Genomic DNA, 16930 nt, shown 5'->3' with positions numbered 1-16930 from the left:
CTCACTAGAATCGCTACAGTCACTGATGATGTGACATTTGAATAGAGACCCAAAGGTGCTGAAGAAGCAGCCATGTGGCTACCGGGGGGGAGAACATTCTAGAAACAGAGATGGCGAGGCCGAAGTCCCTCAGCGAGGACTTTCTGTCTTACTTACATCCCCAGCACCTGGTATTATGCCTCGAACTTCCCGATCTCTGCTTTCACCCACTTGTTTATATTTAAGGCCCCCTACATGCCAGGAACTGAAAGAAGTCAAACCAAACTTCCAAAGATGAAAATTCCTACAATTTATCTTTCAGCTGAATTATATACAAATCTCAAGCAATCTCCAATTCAGCATGACTAAGCTGACCTTGACATCTTCCCCCCAATTCCCTCTCCCTCTTGGCATCCCCAAGTCATTTAACAATAGCCAATGCTCCCAAGCCTCCCAGTCAAAATCTCCATTCATTTATGACACGCATAATACAATGTACCAGCTCACTGAATATTATTCCCCCAAAAAATTATAGTAGCTGGTCAGCCCACTTTTGCACCTACTATCTTTCCCAAGCCACCAGAAAAGAAGGTCAGAGAGAGAAAGGCAGAATCACTTCCATTCTCTCTAATCTTTGTCCCCACCGGACTCACTATTTATTCAATAAGAGATGCCACCTAAATGGTTCTGACATTAGACTCAAACAACTAAGGATAATTCTTCCTACAAAGAGGGCTCAAATTTAACTAGAATCAAGGAGCAAAAAGTCTAGTTCTCCAGAGGCTTTTCACTCACCCGGATCAGTAATGCCAATAAGACAAATTCTAATCATCCAAAGTAAAGTTCCACGAACTTCAAAATAAAGTCTCCATTAAAATTGAGATGGATGTAAATGTGAATATCCAGGTAATCTGAAACACCTTCAGTTGCTGCTTTCCTATCAATATCTTTTTTTATTTCTGCCACTTTCTTTGATTTTTAAAATATAGAAACTTATGCGAGCCATCAGGTGCACTGACAGGTCATGGACATCTATGTTGAAAAAAAACACCATGTGAAGGGTGTGACAGAGGAAGAGAGAGACTCTGGAACAAGCAACTGACCACAGCAACGTGTAGCAATTCCAAGGAGCACAGACATCAAGAAAAAGTCCCTCGAAAAACACCAAAATGGAGAGGTTGTGCTGGGTGTTGCCCAGGAAACCCAGGCAGGAATACGTATTACCCTGTAAAGATCAATAAATTCAGACCATTAGACTAAAGAGAGGGAATGGAGATTACAAAGCTGAAAATGTTTTCCCTTGAGAACACAAATCACCTCCAATTAACAACAAGTAAAAACTAAAATTTAGACATCTTTACTTTAACTCACTCTTCCTCTGTGTGGAGAAATATTAGCTCTAATTAAGACTCAAATGATATAAGGCTTAGTATAGCTTCAAACAGTTTCTCTTCACCTACAATGAAGGGCTTTTTTTCAATTTTTCAAAGAACTGTGACCCCAACTACTATTATTCTTTACCTAATTTGAAAGTGTGCTGGGAGGAAAAGCACTGTAGGTAGTAATAGCATAAAATGGCACCTGTTAAAATAGTACCATTTATTAATCCAAATTAATTAGCTTCTCCCCAGCATGGTCCCTCACTGTCTGACTCTCTCTTTTTCCTATTAATTGTGCCATCACTATTTCAATTACTCGCGTTCCACTTCTCAGCATCACATTGGTCTTTTCTAATCACTCATCAAGCCCTATCCCCATGTCTTCTCCTACATCTTTATATCCACCTCTTCTCTTTCCATCCGTGTCATTCTTATCCAGCAAACTCCTACCCAGCCATCAAAGCCCAGCTCCAATATCCACCCCTTCCCACAGTTTTTCCTCTGAGCCCAGGAGAAGTCCATTATTCCATGATGTATGTCCTCCTTTATATTTCATCCCCTAACGCTATTTTCATATATAACAGCCATTTTTAATAGGGAACTTCTTCTCGACCTAGATTATTTCTTATTTACTGCCCTGTATCAGCACAACCACAGCAGCAAACACCTACGGATGTTGTGAATTGTTTCCTTGTCATGTAACCTTTCGATTGTTATCATTTCATACGTTTCTATCTTAATTCTGCCTCTTCCAACCAGACAACAGAATCATTAAAAACAAATGCTGTCTAGGAAAACACAGGCAGAACACTCTGACATAAGTCGCAGCAATGTCTTGTTTGAAAAGGTAGCAGGCATCACTACAGCCTTTATCCCACTAAGACCCAAGCCACTGACGAAACACACGAAACACGGTCGAGCTCTACATCAGTTAGAAAACAGCAAGATTGGGAACACAGTTAAAGCATGTCAGGGCTGCTAAGCTAATTAGGAACAATGCCCACTGATAAAAATCTGTAATATTTGTTCTCCATCACAAGGTGAATAAGTGATATTTGTGTTTTAAAATTATTGTAAAATAGTTCCAGAGCCGTACAACCCAAATTTGGAACAGGATTAATGATGTCAGCCCTGGACCTGGGTCACAAGTCTTGAAAAGAGAAACATCCATAAACTGCCCTCCGTTATATCTTGGGTTTAAACAACAGCTGAGATGGTGAACCGGGCAAAAACCCACCCAAGTGAATCAGAAAGAAAAAAAAATTAAATCCTACACATGCTTCAAAATCCTGGCTCACTCCAAGCCCCAGCTCCTTCTAGAAAGTGGAAAACTGTGTGACTATGTTAGGTACAATGGAGCTGCAGGCAGAAAGGGATGTGGTCCCAGGTGGTTAAAAGGGACAAACCCGCAGTAAAAGGAAACAGGACTTCCTTCACTGATGCCCAGATGCGGTTGGTCTCATGCTACTGTCCAGTGCCATAGAACTTTAAAGGGTGCCTGGGAGAATTCTGAAGAGTTAGTCTTATTAACAGGAAATACCTCTTCTCTGTTCCTTGTTCCCATAAAGAGGGATTTTCCCTAAAGAAAGCTAGCCTTCCTCTCCACTCCTTCAACCAACTCCACCCTCCTCTCTATTCCTCTTTTGAAATTTGAGCTAGGCTTGGAGAGCTGGCTAATAAACCCAACCTGGAACCTCTCACCGCCCCCCACTTCCTCACCTCCCTTCCTTCCCTCCTATCTCGCCTCCCTCCACCCACTGCCTGTAACTGAGCAGGTTGACTCCCTCATACTAAGCTATGTCTCCAGTGTCCTTAATCCATAATAAAGGTGATGCTTTGTTCTCCATTACCTGAGGACTCTAACAATGTCTACTTCCTATTTGCTCAGAGCTCAGGCTGGGGAGAAGCAATCTCTTTATGGGATCTCCCCGGAGAACTCACCAATTTATAGACCCACCAAGGAATATTCATGGGAACTACATGAACTCTGAAGCCAAATAAATTGGTTTCCACTGAATAAACTCTCTCATCCAGAGCGCTAAGTGATTCATTGAGCCAGGTTTAGAGAATGCACCTGCCCTAGGGTGCCCAAGTGAAAACATTAATTCAGGGGTCCCCGACCCCCAGGCCACGGACCGGTACCGGTCCCTGGCCTGTTAGGAACCGGGCCATACAGCAGGAGGTGAGCAGCGGGCGAGCGAGTGAAGCTTCATCTGTATTTACAGCCGCTCCCCATCGCTCGCGTTACCGCCTGAGCTCTCCCTCCTGTCAGCACTATGGTGAGCTGTATAACTATTTCATTAAATAGTACAATGTAATAATCATAGAAATAAAGTGCACAATAAATGTAATGCCCTTGAATCATCCTGAAACCATCCCCCCGCCCCACCACCGTCATCCGTGGAAAAATTGTCTTCCACGAAACCTGTCCCTGGTGCCGAAAAGGTTGGGGACCACTGCATGAATTGATAAAAAAAAAAAAGTCCATCTTTCATTTATCAGGTCTTATCATTACAAATGTCTTTCTTTTATACTTAATGTTTATAGTCAACAGTTTAAAATCTGGATTTCTTTGTTTCTACTCATTTCAAGGCTTCTTAAAAAAAAACAAAACAATTGTACTGTCCCATGTTACAACATTTGCATCCAACATTAATTGTGCCCTTAAAATGCTTTTAGGAAACACTTTAATACCAGATTTTGTAATTAATAACACTATTTTCCACCACTATATTCAGTGCACGGTGCTTCCAACGGTATACCATTAATTTTTACAGCCTCTCCCTAAGTTTCACAAGGGTGGGAACAATTGTATTATCCTTATGCACCAATAAAGGAATTGAGGTTAAACAACCACACAGAAGTCCAACAGCAAACACCATGGTGAATTGGAGTCAGAGTGTAGCCCTCTCTGACTGATAATCTATGCCACCAGAGCAGGCTGCCTCCTAGGGGACCATGGCACCAAAAAGTCCAGTTTCCTATAGGCTTCATGCTACTTTGCTCTAGGATTCCATAGTGAGTTTTTGTTGTGTGTAGCCTTAAGAAGCTGAAAGGAAAAATGTATTCAAGCACAGCAAAGTAGTGGCCAGGGCAAAATTATCTTACTAATAACTTCACTGTGCCATTTTAACCTATCATTCTTAAATCCAAAACGAAAAAGAAAAATGAAAAACAACCAGAAAAACATATGCAGTTTTTATACTGGTTAAGATCTTATGAAGTTAAAAATCTCTTAACATCCTTCTATTCAATTGGAAGTTTAATCACACTGTTTACACAGGAAATGTTTACTTGATTTTCACTACAAAATAAGCTGATAACATAAATTTTACTGCATATGCACGCATAGCAATCATAAAGAGATGTGTCAGGAAAAATGACCAGGAAATGACATACTGACTAGACTTGTAGAAGATAATGTATTCAGGGGAGTAGGGCTTTAAAAAAAAACACAACTTTTTTCTCCATTCATAGTGTCTGCATTTCTTACCTGTATGAACAAAAAACGCTTTTGGTTTCCCCCTCACGATATTTTCACTAGATTTTTATCATCACAACCACAATGACGTCCCCAATCTCTTCCTAATAACAGGAAGTACATACTGACAGGTTTACTCTTTGCCAGCCTCTGAGCTAGTTTCAAGCCCCTTTTACAGACAGAAATATCGAGGCTGGAAGAGGTTTACTAGCTTGCCCAAGGTTGCAGAGCTTGGATTTCAATCCTGGTTTTCTGACTTCCAAGCCCAAACTCTTTCCAGCTACACCATCCTGACTCCCTCCCACAAGGTTCCACTGTTAATCAAGGCAGCAGTACTGGTGCCATGTTCTCCGGCTGCTTCCCAGAACCTAGACCTTTCCCGACTCTTCCTCACCATCAACACTCTCCTATCCTGTCTCTCACCAATCCTAATGCTGTTAGGTTATCCTAGCTACTCTAGCTTACAACTACCTATAACAGGGTTGTACCTAGCACAGTGCCTTGTGCAAACTAGTTGATAAATATTTCATTTAGCTGACAATAATTTATACCTCAAATAACATATTGGCTTTCTAATAAACGTCTTCAGAAGTCTTCCTCTAGATATATCCAGAGAAAACCAGAATTCAAAAGGATACATGCACCCCAGTGTTCACTGCAGCACGATTTACAATAGCCAGGACATGGAAGCAACCCAAATGTCCGTCAATAGATGAATGGATAAAGAAGACGTGGTGCATATATGCAATGGAATATTACTCAGCCATAAAAAAGAAGGAAAGAATGCCATTTGCAGCAACATGGATGACCTAGAGATTGGCATACTGAGTGAAGTAAGTCAGACAAAGACAAATATCATATGATATCGCTTATATGTGGAATCTAAAAAAAATGGTACGGATGAACCTATTTACAAAAGAGTCACAGATATAGAAAACAACCTTATGGTGACCAAGGGGGAAAGGGGTGGGGGGATAAATTGAGAGGTTGGAATTGACATAGACACTCTACTATATATAAAATAGATAACTAATAAGAACCTACCGTATAGCACAGGGAACTTTACTCAACACTCTGTAATGACCTATATGGGAATAGAATCTAAAAAAGAGTGGATATATGTATATGTATAGCTGATTCATTTTGCTGTACAGCAGAAAACTAACATAACACTGTAAATCAACTATACTCCAATAAAAACTAATTTTAAAAAAATCTTCCTCTAATTAGCTTTAAATAGCTGGAATTTGTATACTATATAGACAGGATAGAGGGGATGAGGCCCTTTACATGGCACAGAAACACTCATTTAAGTCTTCTAAACACTCATCGATTTAGAGGAAAGGGGGGAGGAGACAAATTCTGAACACTGCATTTGGACTCCCCCAGTGTAACAAAAATGCCATGAGTTGTCTATTGCCCTCAATATATGCCTATCACTCAGCCCACAGCCTGAACAGCTGGTTCCCAAGAAATACCTGTTGATTGAATGAATGAATAGATGGATAAACAGACGGATGGACAAATGGAAGAATGGATGGAGATGAGTTAAAGATGACCATTTGGTTATGAAGTACATATTTAAACCAGAGTCTATTTTCATTGGAAGGCCTATTAAGAGAAGATGTATTTTACTGGAGGATTTCGATCTGTAAGAACCCAAATTAAAATATTTTCTACATGCAGCAAGTCTACAACCACCTAAAAATTCATTATATATCATATTCGTTTATAGAAACTAATTTTTCATTTTGCACAAATTTACCTTACATAGTAAAGTCAGCTACCACACTAATGTTTCTTTCAGTTAGTTGGCCAAAAAATCTCTCATACATCCTCAAACAATGACAATGAATAATCTACTACAAGAAATCCTTACAAAGATAAAATTGAAGGTAGCTTCAAAGTGACTACTTAAAGGTCAAGTTGGTCTTATACCATTCTATTTCTAAGCAGAAACGGCAGACTGCCATATCATGTGGTACCACTAAAAGAACATTTCTGTGCGTTCAACACTATACCTTATTTTCTACTCGGTAAACTGTGAGGTTTCTGCTCCAAATACATTTTAATAAATGAAAAATAAATAAATATGCTGAATCAAAGCAGGAGCCATGATTTTTATGGAATAAAAAGGCAAGTGTTCATTAGAATTCAGGAAACGTAAAATTTGTTTTTTTTTTTCTTTACCCAGATGGGAGAGGGAGTTCCCACAATTACGACCACTGAAGGGGCCACAGCATGGGGATCTAATTCCTTCATCTGCTTACCCGTGAGGCTAGTGCTGTGGACAATCCCAGGACACCCAAATGATAATAACCATTACAGTCAGAGTCCTGCTTCTGGTCAAAATGATAACACTTCCCAGAGAAGCTGAACATTCAAATGTGAAATTGTTTCCTTTAGTGTCAGTCTTAACTCCTCTTAACGGCAAGATTCCCTTTTTTTCCCATTAAAGCAATCTCAATCCAAAGTCGTAACTACCATGGCAAATAAAATCTCAAAGTAGAGCTGCTTTTCCTAGTAAGAATTGGCTTTGGGAGGTGGAAAAAGCATCCCTCAGAGCAGAAGTCAGTTCACAGGTCTCATGTGTCCTCTGTCATTTCCTGAACCAGTCACTTCCCCCCAGGACCCTGCGGAGCATCTCGGCAGAGTGGGTTTGGGGGGGCGGGAGGCAGGGGGGAGGGCAGACCTAGATGGTCCATTAAATCCACCCCAATTCTCAGGGGGCAGCAAGCTTCTGCCTTCGAGATCACATACCCCTGTACCTTCACAAAGCCCATCTGAGCTTTGTCTTCATAGCCTGTAAGACCCAGGCACAAGGCCACAGCTTCACTAGAACCCTTCCAGGCAAGGTTAAAGCACGCTCACCTCTAAATGGGGCTGCATGCAGACATAAAAGCCCTCCCAGGGGCGGCGGAGAGGGGGACAAAGACTGTGGTGTTGTCTCCTTCCATCTACACCACCAGAGACAAGACCAGTAGTAAAGGATAATTCCTTAAATGGAATATTTATTTAAACAAAAGACACTCTTCTTCATCCAGGCCATACATCATGGTTTCCTATAAGATGCTCTGAGACTCTTAACCTTTTGGAGCCCCAGATTTCTCCGGGGTTAAACAGGACTTTGGAAGGTTAGTTTGATACACCTTTTTGAGGTGATCTCTAAAGTTCTTTTTACAAATAAATTATCTATATGCCTTATATGTCTAATCCTCATGATGCTTTTGTTTTGGGGGGTTTTCTTGGCCGTGCTGCGCGGCATGCAGGATCCTAGCTCCCTGACCAGGGATCAAACCCGTGCCCCCTGCGGTGGAAGCATGGAGTCCTAACCACTGGACCGCCAGGGAAGTCCCCTCATGACAGTTTAACTCACTGAAGTCACCCTATGACATTTCCTTGGAAAGGCAATGGAAGTCTCTGTTTTGGAAGAGGTTCACAAACTCGAAGCTCAACTTGGGATGCCTGTGGAAACCAAATAACTTGAAAAGATCATCAATTCACTATTCACCGGGCAAACTCTTCCTGGTATCTCCTCGGAGTAGTAAAACAAATAAATCAAAATAAATATCTTTCTGTCAAATGAATATGCAAATCACTTGGAAAGGCAGCAGCCCAAAAGCCAGGTCTTTTTCACTAAAAGAACACTTAAATAGCAGACACTACTATCTCCCTGAAAAGAAAAGAAGAAATGCAGGGTTATCTGGAAACCCAGGACATTGTGGGGGGGGGTAAGGTATAATATTCAGGATTGGCACTTTATTATGAGATACATTCTTCATAATGTTTTGTTGGCCTATTTTGCAGCCAAGATCTGGACTCTTCACAATTAAAGACTCCTGCTCTGTACAGTGGAACTCTATCTAATGCACTCAGCCTTCCATAAACAGCTGGTATGTGGCTCAATTATCACCGAGCCCTTCAGAGTACACAGAGCAAGACCGGCACTTTAAATACAATGTAAATAAAGATAAGAGTCTGCCCTACAATATGCTGTGCTCTGTCTTGATAATTCACTCTCAAATTGTAAACTTTTAGGCCCAAAGGGCAAGAAAGTCAAACCTCCCGAACACGATCTCCAGCTGGTCTGTGGGTAGGATCAGTGCCCATCCTAATAAAACTATCATTCATCTGGGGTGAAATGAGACAAACAGAAATAACGTAGGGAGTTTGTTAAAAGCTCAATCTATTTAATGCATAGGCCTAGGGACTTCCCTGGTGGCGCAGTGGTTAAGAATCCGCCTGCCAATGCAGGGGACACGGGTTCGAGCCCTAGATGGGGAAGATCCCACATGCCACGGAGCAACTAAGCCTGTGAGCCACAACTGCTGAGCCCACGAGCCACAACTACTGAAGCCCATGAGCCTAGAACCCGTGCCCTGCAATAACAGAAGCCACCACAGTGAGGAGCCCGCGCACCGCAACGAAGAGTAGCCCCCGCTCACCACAACTAGAGAAAAGCCCACACGCAGCTATGAAGACCCAATGCAGCCAAAAATAAATAAATTAGTTAAAAATAAATAAATTTTTAAAAAATGTATAGGCCTGTGTTTATTCTGAGACCATATCCTTCCTACATCTATCTATTAAATTAGAGATCTTCTCTTTACAAACTGATGGGGACAGCAGAGAGTTACAATGTTACTTGAAAAAAATAAAACTTGGCCACTCTGTTGGTCTCCCCAACCCCCAATTATTTTTTTAAATTTTGCTGCTCCAGCATAAAGTCTAAATGCCTGGGATGTACTTTCCCATAGCAGTATGAAAGTAGCGATTCATGTGCAAAGATTAATCATAATTTACCAGGAGTTATATATACAGTTAGGCTACCTCTAAGTAGCAAAGAACATGACGGTCTCCACATACAAAATGACGAAAACACAATACATAGCCTGAAAGTTAAATCTGAACCTAAATACCTGGAAGTTCCTCCATTAGTTAGATTTGTAACAAAATTAACATGAATAGAATAAATAATTCTAGTGATACGGTGGATGCAGAAAGGATACTGCTATTGGCGAAATCACAAAATTCACACAGCATTAAAGTTGTACTTCAAGAGCTAAGACTCTAATGCCGTCCAAAGAAAACATGCAGCTACCACAACTGCCAGGACAAACATACAGGAATTAATTTGACTGGATCCCATCCTTGTTTTAAATCAACAACATTCTACTCACATTTGCTGTCTTGATTAAATATCTCGATGCAAAATACCCACACGTTAAGAATTCCAGCTGGTAGACATCACCCAGACATTTATAAGAATACAGTTAACACATGCAAACCCATTATGTTTTCAGGTAACAGGAAGAAAAATGCAGCACAATTCTCTTTTCTCCTGTTAAGGTGCTGTCATTTAAGCAGAAACCTGGAGTATTCATAATAGAATTCGGTTACAAGATGAAAGCATGGCGAAAAATGTCAGGTAGCTGTGGAAGCATGTGTGTTTCTGAAAACTACAAACCTCAAGAAGGAAAAGCAGAAAGGACATGCTTTATCTATTTTGCTGAGTACAAGAGCTGCAGTTTAAATTGTTAGTGACTTCCCTGGTGGTCCAGTGGTAAAGAATCCACCTTACAATGCAGGGGACGCGGGTTTGCTCCCTGGTCAGGGAACTAAGATCCCACATGCCGTGGGGCAACTAAGCCAACACACCACAACTCCTGAGCTCACGTGCCTCAACTAGAGCCTGCTTGACACAAACTATAGAGCCCACATGCTCTGGACTCCACGTGCCACAACTAGAGAGAGAAAACCCACACGCCACAACTAGAGAGGAGCCCATACGCCACAACAAAAGATTCCACGTGCCTCAGCGAAGATCCCGTGCGCCACAACTAAGACCGACACAGCCAGAAAAATAAATAAATAAATCTTTTGAAAAATAAATAAATTCTTTAATGTCACAAACTCTGTTAATATTTGAAGTGACGTGGGTGCTGACTACTCATAGCATCAAAAATATATTCAGGATTGCGTTTATACCTGTATTTATAATTTTAAAAAGTCAAGAGGGGAGCTTGATGAGCTTCTGTTAAAAGCCATTCCCGGGCTTCCCTGGTGGCGCAGTGGTTGAGAATCCGCCTGCCAATGCAGGGGACACGGGTTCGAGCCCTGGTCCGGGAAGATCTCACATGCCGCGGAGCAACTAAGCCCGTGCGCCACAACTACTGAGCCTGCGCTCTAGAGCCCGTGAGCCACAACTACTGAGCCCACGTGCCACAACTACTGAAGCCCGTGTGCCTAGAGCCCGTGCTCCACAACAAGAGAAGCCACCACAATGAGAAGCCCGTGCACCTCAACGAAGAGTAGCCCCTGCTCGCCACAACTAGAGAAAGCCCGCACACAGCAACGAAGACCCAACACAGCCAAAAATAAATAAATAAAATAAATAAATTTATTTGTTTAAAAAAGCCATTCCCACGTTATATGTAACAGACAAGGTAATTATTTGTTTACAGATGGCTGCTGCATAAACCATCCATTTAAGTTTAAGTGAAATCAGCAAAAAGGAAATACGTATTGATGTGTCTTTTGGAGATTAAAGTTAGTCTTAAAATGTAAATAAGATCTGGAAACTGTCCTAAAAAATTATTTTTTTAAATCACATACCAGGTAAACAGTGCCCTCACTCTCCACTGTCCTGTTGGCTATGTCCTTGGGTTCCTAGCGGCCCTGATGGCAGTACAGAACAGGGGGATGGTGGGGAGTTACCTACTTATCCCCACATTAGGCATCTCATTCCCTCCCAGACTATTCTACGTGGAGTCCCTCTCTCCTCTCCTTCACCAGCTCAGCCCTCTCTGCCTGAAAACCCAGCTCACTCTTCACAGCCTCCATTAAAACAAAACAAAAAGCACCTGACTCACAGCTATGCCCCTCAAACTCTGTGCACCCAAAACACTGATGCACTCCACAGGATCCAGCACTCAACGAACGTCAGATGACTGACAGAAGTATTTTCTCTAGGACTGGATCAGAGATAATCTGAGATAACAAAGAATTCAAGTATTATTCATCACCTATTTTGGAAAAATTAGTCAGAAATTCCATCATCATAAGTATAAATACTTCTGCAGAAACAAAGCCTCACCACCAGAATTTAATCTCCACTCAACCCAAACCATTACCTGTGCTTAATGGACCAGGGCAGTTAAAACTTCACCAAGTAGCAGGACCAGTCTGCACGTTGGGTCCAAAATTCTATTCGACCGTGGGGCGAAGTGCACACATCACCAACTAGCCTAATCTCATGAAACTTCCCAAGGCTCTAAATTCTGTGTGTCACAGGCAAAGTCACTGAATCCCCTCCAGAAGCTAGAGCCTACCCAAGGACTCCCATCTCTCCCAAAATTTTTGATTATGAGACTGTATCTTTGAAGGCTGACTGAGATGAAAAAGCTTTTCAAACCCAAAGAAGAGGGCACGGCCGAGGCCCTGACAGCCCAGTGTTTTCCTGCCCCTCCTCGGCCCTCCACTTCCCTGCAGGTTTAATTGTTTGGGATTGTCTTGTGTCCTCCCTCTTCTTTGATATGTTCTGGTGTGAACTCTTCCCTTTCACATTGGGTGAGGACAGGGCAACAGCCAGAGGTGACACAGAGACAGGGCTGAATTGTTTCAAGGCACTAGAGGTGATAGGATGTCTGTGGGAACTGAGAAAAAAGCCCCTAAAAAGGTAACGTTTGAAGACCCAACATCGCCCATCAAGGCCTTAAAGAAGCTGTCTCCTCTTACTGTCCTCGGCATCACATACCACATATATTATTCAACACACTGCAACTGTTTTTCCCTCCATCCTCAAAACATTTAATATTTCACTTTCTTTTTTTTTTTTTTGGCTGCATTGGGTCTTTGTTGCTACGTGCGGGCTTCCTCTAGCTGTGTCGAGCGGGGGCTACTCTTCGTTGAGGTATGTGGGCTTCTCATTGCAGTGGCTTCTCTTTGTTGCAGAGCATGGGCTCTAGGTGCGTGGGCCTCAGTAGTTGTGGCACACAGCCTCAGTAGTTGTGGCTCACGGGCTCTAGAGCGCAGGCTCAGTAGCTGTGGCACAGGGGCTTAGTTGCTCTGCGGCATGTGGGATCTTCCCAGACCAGAGCTTGAACCTGTGTCCCCTGCATTGACAGGCAGATTCTTAACCACTGTGTCACCAGGGAAGTCCTAATATTTCACTTTTAAGACCTGAGTTTTTTTTAATGAAAGGGATATTTTAGGCTTTCAAAAGAAATGTTTTAATGATTATTAAAGTAACATTGAGAAATACTTTCTCTAACTTCATTCTTTAAGGCACATATATCATTTATATAAGTTAAACAGTAGTGACTTCCAGGCAATGAGGCAGGTATGGATGTGGTGTCTGGCCAGGAGCAATTCCATTCTTAAGTATGTGCAGTTGGGAAAGAGACAAGGAAAACTGGTGTTTCGGCCACCCCTGAAATGTACTATTACTTGACAATGATGGGCTATTTCCCAGGAGAGAACAGCTGTCCTTATAGAAATAGATATGAACAACAGAGACATCCTGTCAATTTCACCAATGTGGGTTGTCTCTAATGTACCCGGCACTGCACTAAATGTTGGGAGTAACACAGAGAGTGAAAGGGAGACTTTTTCTTCAGCAGCTGTCTTAGCTCGGGCTGCAATAACAAATTATCATAGACTGGAGGCTTAAACAACAGAATTTATTTCTCCCACTTCTGGAGGCTGGGAAGTCCAAGATCAAGGTGCCGATAGATCTGGTGTCTGGTGAGGGCACACTTCCTGGCTTGGAGATGGCGGTCTTCCTGTGTCCTCACCCGGCAAAAAGCAGGGAGAAGCAAACTGTCTCTGGACTCTTATCAGGGCACTAATTCCACTCATGAGGGCCCCACCTTCATGACTTCTTCTAATCCTAATCATCTCACAAAGGCTCCACCTCCTAATACCATCACATCAGGGGGCAGAGTTTCAACATATGAATTTCACTGGGGGGGCGGGGATCACAAACACTTCAGTCCATAACAGGAGCCCACACTCAGTGAGAAAGACTCTTTAAACACTAAAGGTTACAATGCATGAGATCAATGTCACAGCAGCAATCCATCAAGGACACTGGGAGCACAGAAGAGAAAGAAATTAGTTCTGCTTAGGGAAGGAACTCAGAAAAAGTCCCATGGAAGAAGTAATACTCTAACTAGATACTGAAGAAAGAGCTGGAGTTGGCTAAGAAGATAAGTAGGGGAGAGAATTCTTCAGACAAAAGAATGACTGTCTAAAACTCTTTCTCTCGCTCTCTAACTGCTTGAGGCGAATAAAACCAACTTACCAATTTTAACCAGAGTTAAACCAGACTTAATTACTGTTGAGGTTTCTCCATAAGTTATTTGTTTTCAGCTTATCATCTTTTCATAGCATCCACAAAAGTGACCTCCTGAATTTGCAGAGGCAGCAGAATTTTTACGACAGTAATAATACTAAGATGAAACTTAATAGCATAGATTGCCTTTATAACCAACAGCCCATGCGCATTCTCCAAGCCCACTAAGGCTGATGGGAAGCCTCATTTGCTGCCCCAAGCTTATATTTCATGGAGCACTTTTTTATTTTAATATAAATTGATTACATTCAAGAGCTACACATCTACTTTTAAACTAAACCATTTTCAGTAAATCGCTGAATGCTTTACATGAACAACAAAAGTCTTACAAGCTGATTTGTTCTTCTTACCTCCATTGGAAAAGCTTTGAAATTAACTGTATGCTCAGAACCACGCTGGTTTTCTCTTCCCCAATGAAATCTGACTTCATACAGCTCAAATTCATGCCCTTGAGGCAATGGACCTCCGGATAGAACTGAAAAAAGAAAATAAGTTCTATTTAATTACATCTCAAACACATTCATCAGCACATCACTATAAACGCTAGGGACTTTTTTTTGCCAAAAAGGTCTCATGAGCTCTATAGAATAAATTCACATAACCAAAATGAAGAGTGAATCACAACTGTGAGATGAATTTATACTGTCATCTTAATACAGTAAAAGTTCAAAAACTCTGAAACACCTGGGAATGATATGTATATGTTAACTTCTTGTGTATTTTAGGCATAGGAGTTGACAGAAAATAAACACAGTATCTATTTATACTCCCCGACACTTAAACTTATCATTGATCAGGGGACAAGAATATGGTCTGAGTCTCAGGCTGACCAATAATTCGCTATAGACCTATCAAAAAATTGAACCTTGTTTACAGATAATCCATTTACATGAGCAGGCTTTCAACTGAGACAACAGATGTCAGCCAACAAAATTATCCATGCAGTGAATTATTATTAAGCCAAGTTGATTTTTCAACAATGAAATCACATTTTTTAAAAAGCAATCTATCATCCAGTGTCACATAAATGTAAACAAAATTGTAATAAAATATTAACAATACTTAAAAGCCCTGTCTCTATGTCTCATTTCTGGAGATAACCCAGAACTTTGTCCCAAACAAGGGCACTCAAAAGGATGATAAAAAAAATACATCTTGTCTTGAAGCAACAAAACACTTTGATTAGGTAACACTCCCTGATATCATATGGAAAAACCTGACATACAGTTTATTACAAAGGGCCAATTTTGACACAAATAAAGGTTGCTTGAATTCTTCCTGTTAACAAAACTGTTCATTCTAAATGGTATCAGCTAAGAATTACTGGTTATTTTCAGCCAAGGAGCTGACAAAATTCACCCTCTCCCCCAGATGTGGTCTCTTTGAAAGAGGTTAGTGTTCACACGTGGATTGTCATTGTGCAGCAAGCAACGGTGGCCAAACTGAGTGCCCCACTGCAGACCAGCTTTGTTCTCCAAACTTCCTCTAAACTCAAAGCAGAAGACGGGGAGTTGGTGCAGCCATATTTGTTTGGTTGGTTCTTCATCTAATAACTTTTCCCCAAAAGAATTTAAAGCTGCTTCCATTAAAGTTCCTATCCTGCAGCCAAACGGCATAAATCAGAAGGAAGAGCAAAGGGCAAACAAAGACAGAGGCAGAAAAGAGACGGAGCGATGAGGCCGTGGCACAAACGAACGTCTCGCAGACCTCGCTGAAAGCGTCCTACAGATTTGGTGCTAAGCCTCCCTCCAGCTCCAACAAAGAAGAAAACCAGCAGCAGCACAAAGGGACTTTAATTTTTCACGGGCTTAACCCTCACGTCTGGAGGAAAGGGAAGTGCAGTGATGGCCTTTAGGATGACACCGTGTCACAAGATTGTAATGCGTTCCTCACGCTTGGTCTTTTTTTAAGTTTCGACGCAACTCAGAGGGGTCGGTGTTATCATCCCATCGACGTGGCGGAAACGGGCTGAGCGTGAACAGCCCCAGTCATCTAGTGAGCCAGCTCCAGGAGCCTGGGACTCGAGCTTGTGACCCACAGCCCGCGGTGAGACGGGGAGACCGAGCGTTCGGTGCCTGTGAGCATGACCCAGAAAACAGTGGTCTTTAAGCCTAGATTTCTAAACCGCAGCCCCTCCTTTGAGGATTACACCTCATCCTATTTCCTGAACAATCCAAGAAAAATGTAAATACATGGCTAAAAAGGGATCACTGAATCCAGAACCACAATGCAGGCTCACTGCGTCTTCTTCAATAACCATCATGCTGTGGATTGAAGAAGGTCTAAAGTGTTTGTTTGTTTGTTTTTCGGTACGCGGGCCTCTCACTGTTGTGGCCTCTCCCGTTGCGGAGCACAGGCTCCGGACGCGCAGACTCAGCGGCCATGGCTCACGGGCCCAGCCGCTCCGTGGCACGTGGGATCTTCCCGGACTGGGGCACGAACCCGTGTCCCCTGCATCGGCAGGCGGACTCCCAACCACTGCGCCACCAGGGAAGCCCCAATCTAAAGTGTTTTGATCTCAACCAGCGTGCCGCAGCTTCTGAATACCCTCCAAACTCATTCCCTTACCATGGCTGTCCGAACCGGGTCTTAAGAAAAACTGGGAAAGAGGCCTGGAGTCCACCCACTGGGTACCCCACCTCCCAACCAAACAGAATAAATGGGAAAGGCTTCTTGGGAGTCGTGAGGTAGCAGGTAGATGGGGCCCTGGACTGGACAGCTGGAGTTTGTCAAGTG

General features: G+C 42.3%; 1 protein-coding gene across 2 annotated transcripts in view; it reads right to left on the bottom strand.

Moving 5' to 3' along the window:
* The window catches only part of CA8 (carbonic anhydrase 8), a 94401-nt gene that overhangs the window by 65589 nt on the left and 11882 nt on the right, over window positions 1–16930 (bottom strand). For both annotated transcript variants that reach the window (XM_082601632.1, XM_082601633.1), the window contains exon 3: window positions 14545–14669. In XM_082601632.1, coding sequence (XP_082457758.1) covers window positions 14545–14669 — 125 coding nt within the window. The remainder of the gene's footprint in view (window positions 1–14544; window positions 14670–16930) is intronic.

Source organism: Mesoplodon mirus (genome assembly GCF_964341445.2).
Source record: "Mesoplodon mirus genome assembly, chromosome: 16".
Classification (NCBI taxonomy): domain Eukaryota; kingdom Metazoa; phylum Chordata; class Mammalia; order Artiodactyla; family Ziphiidae; genus Mesoplodon; species Mesoplodon mirus.
Note: the sequence above shows the minus strand (reverse complement) of the source record. Positions and strands in the feature narration are given on the sequence as shown.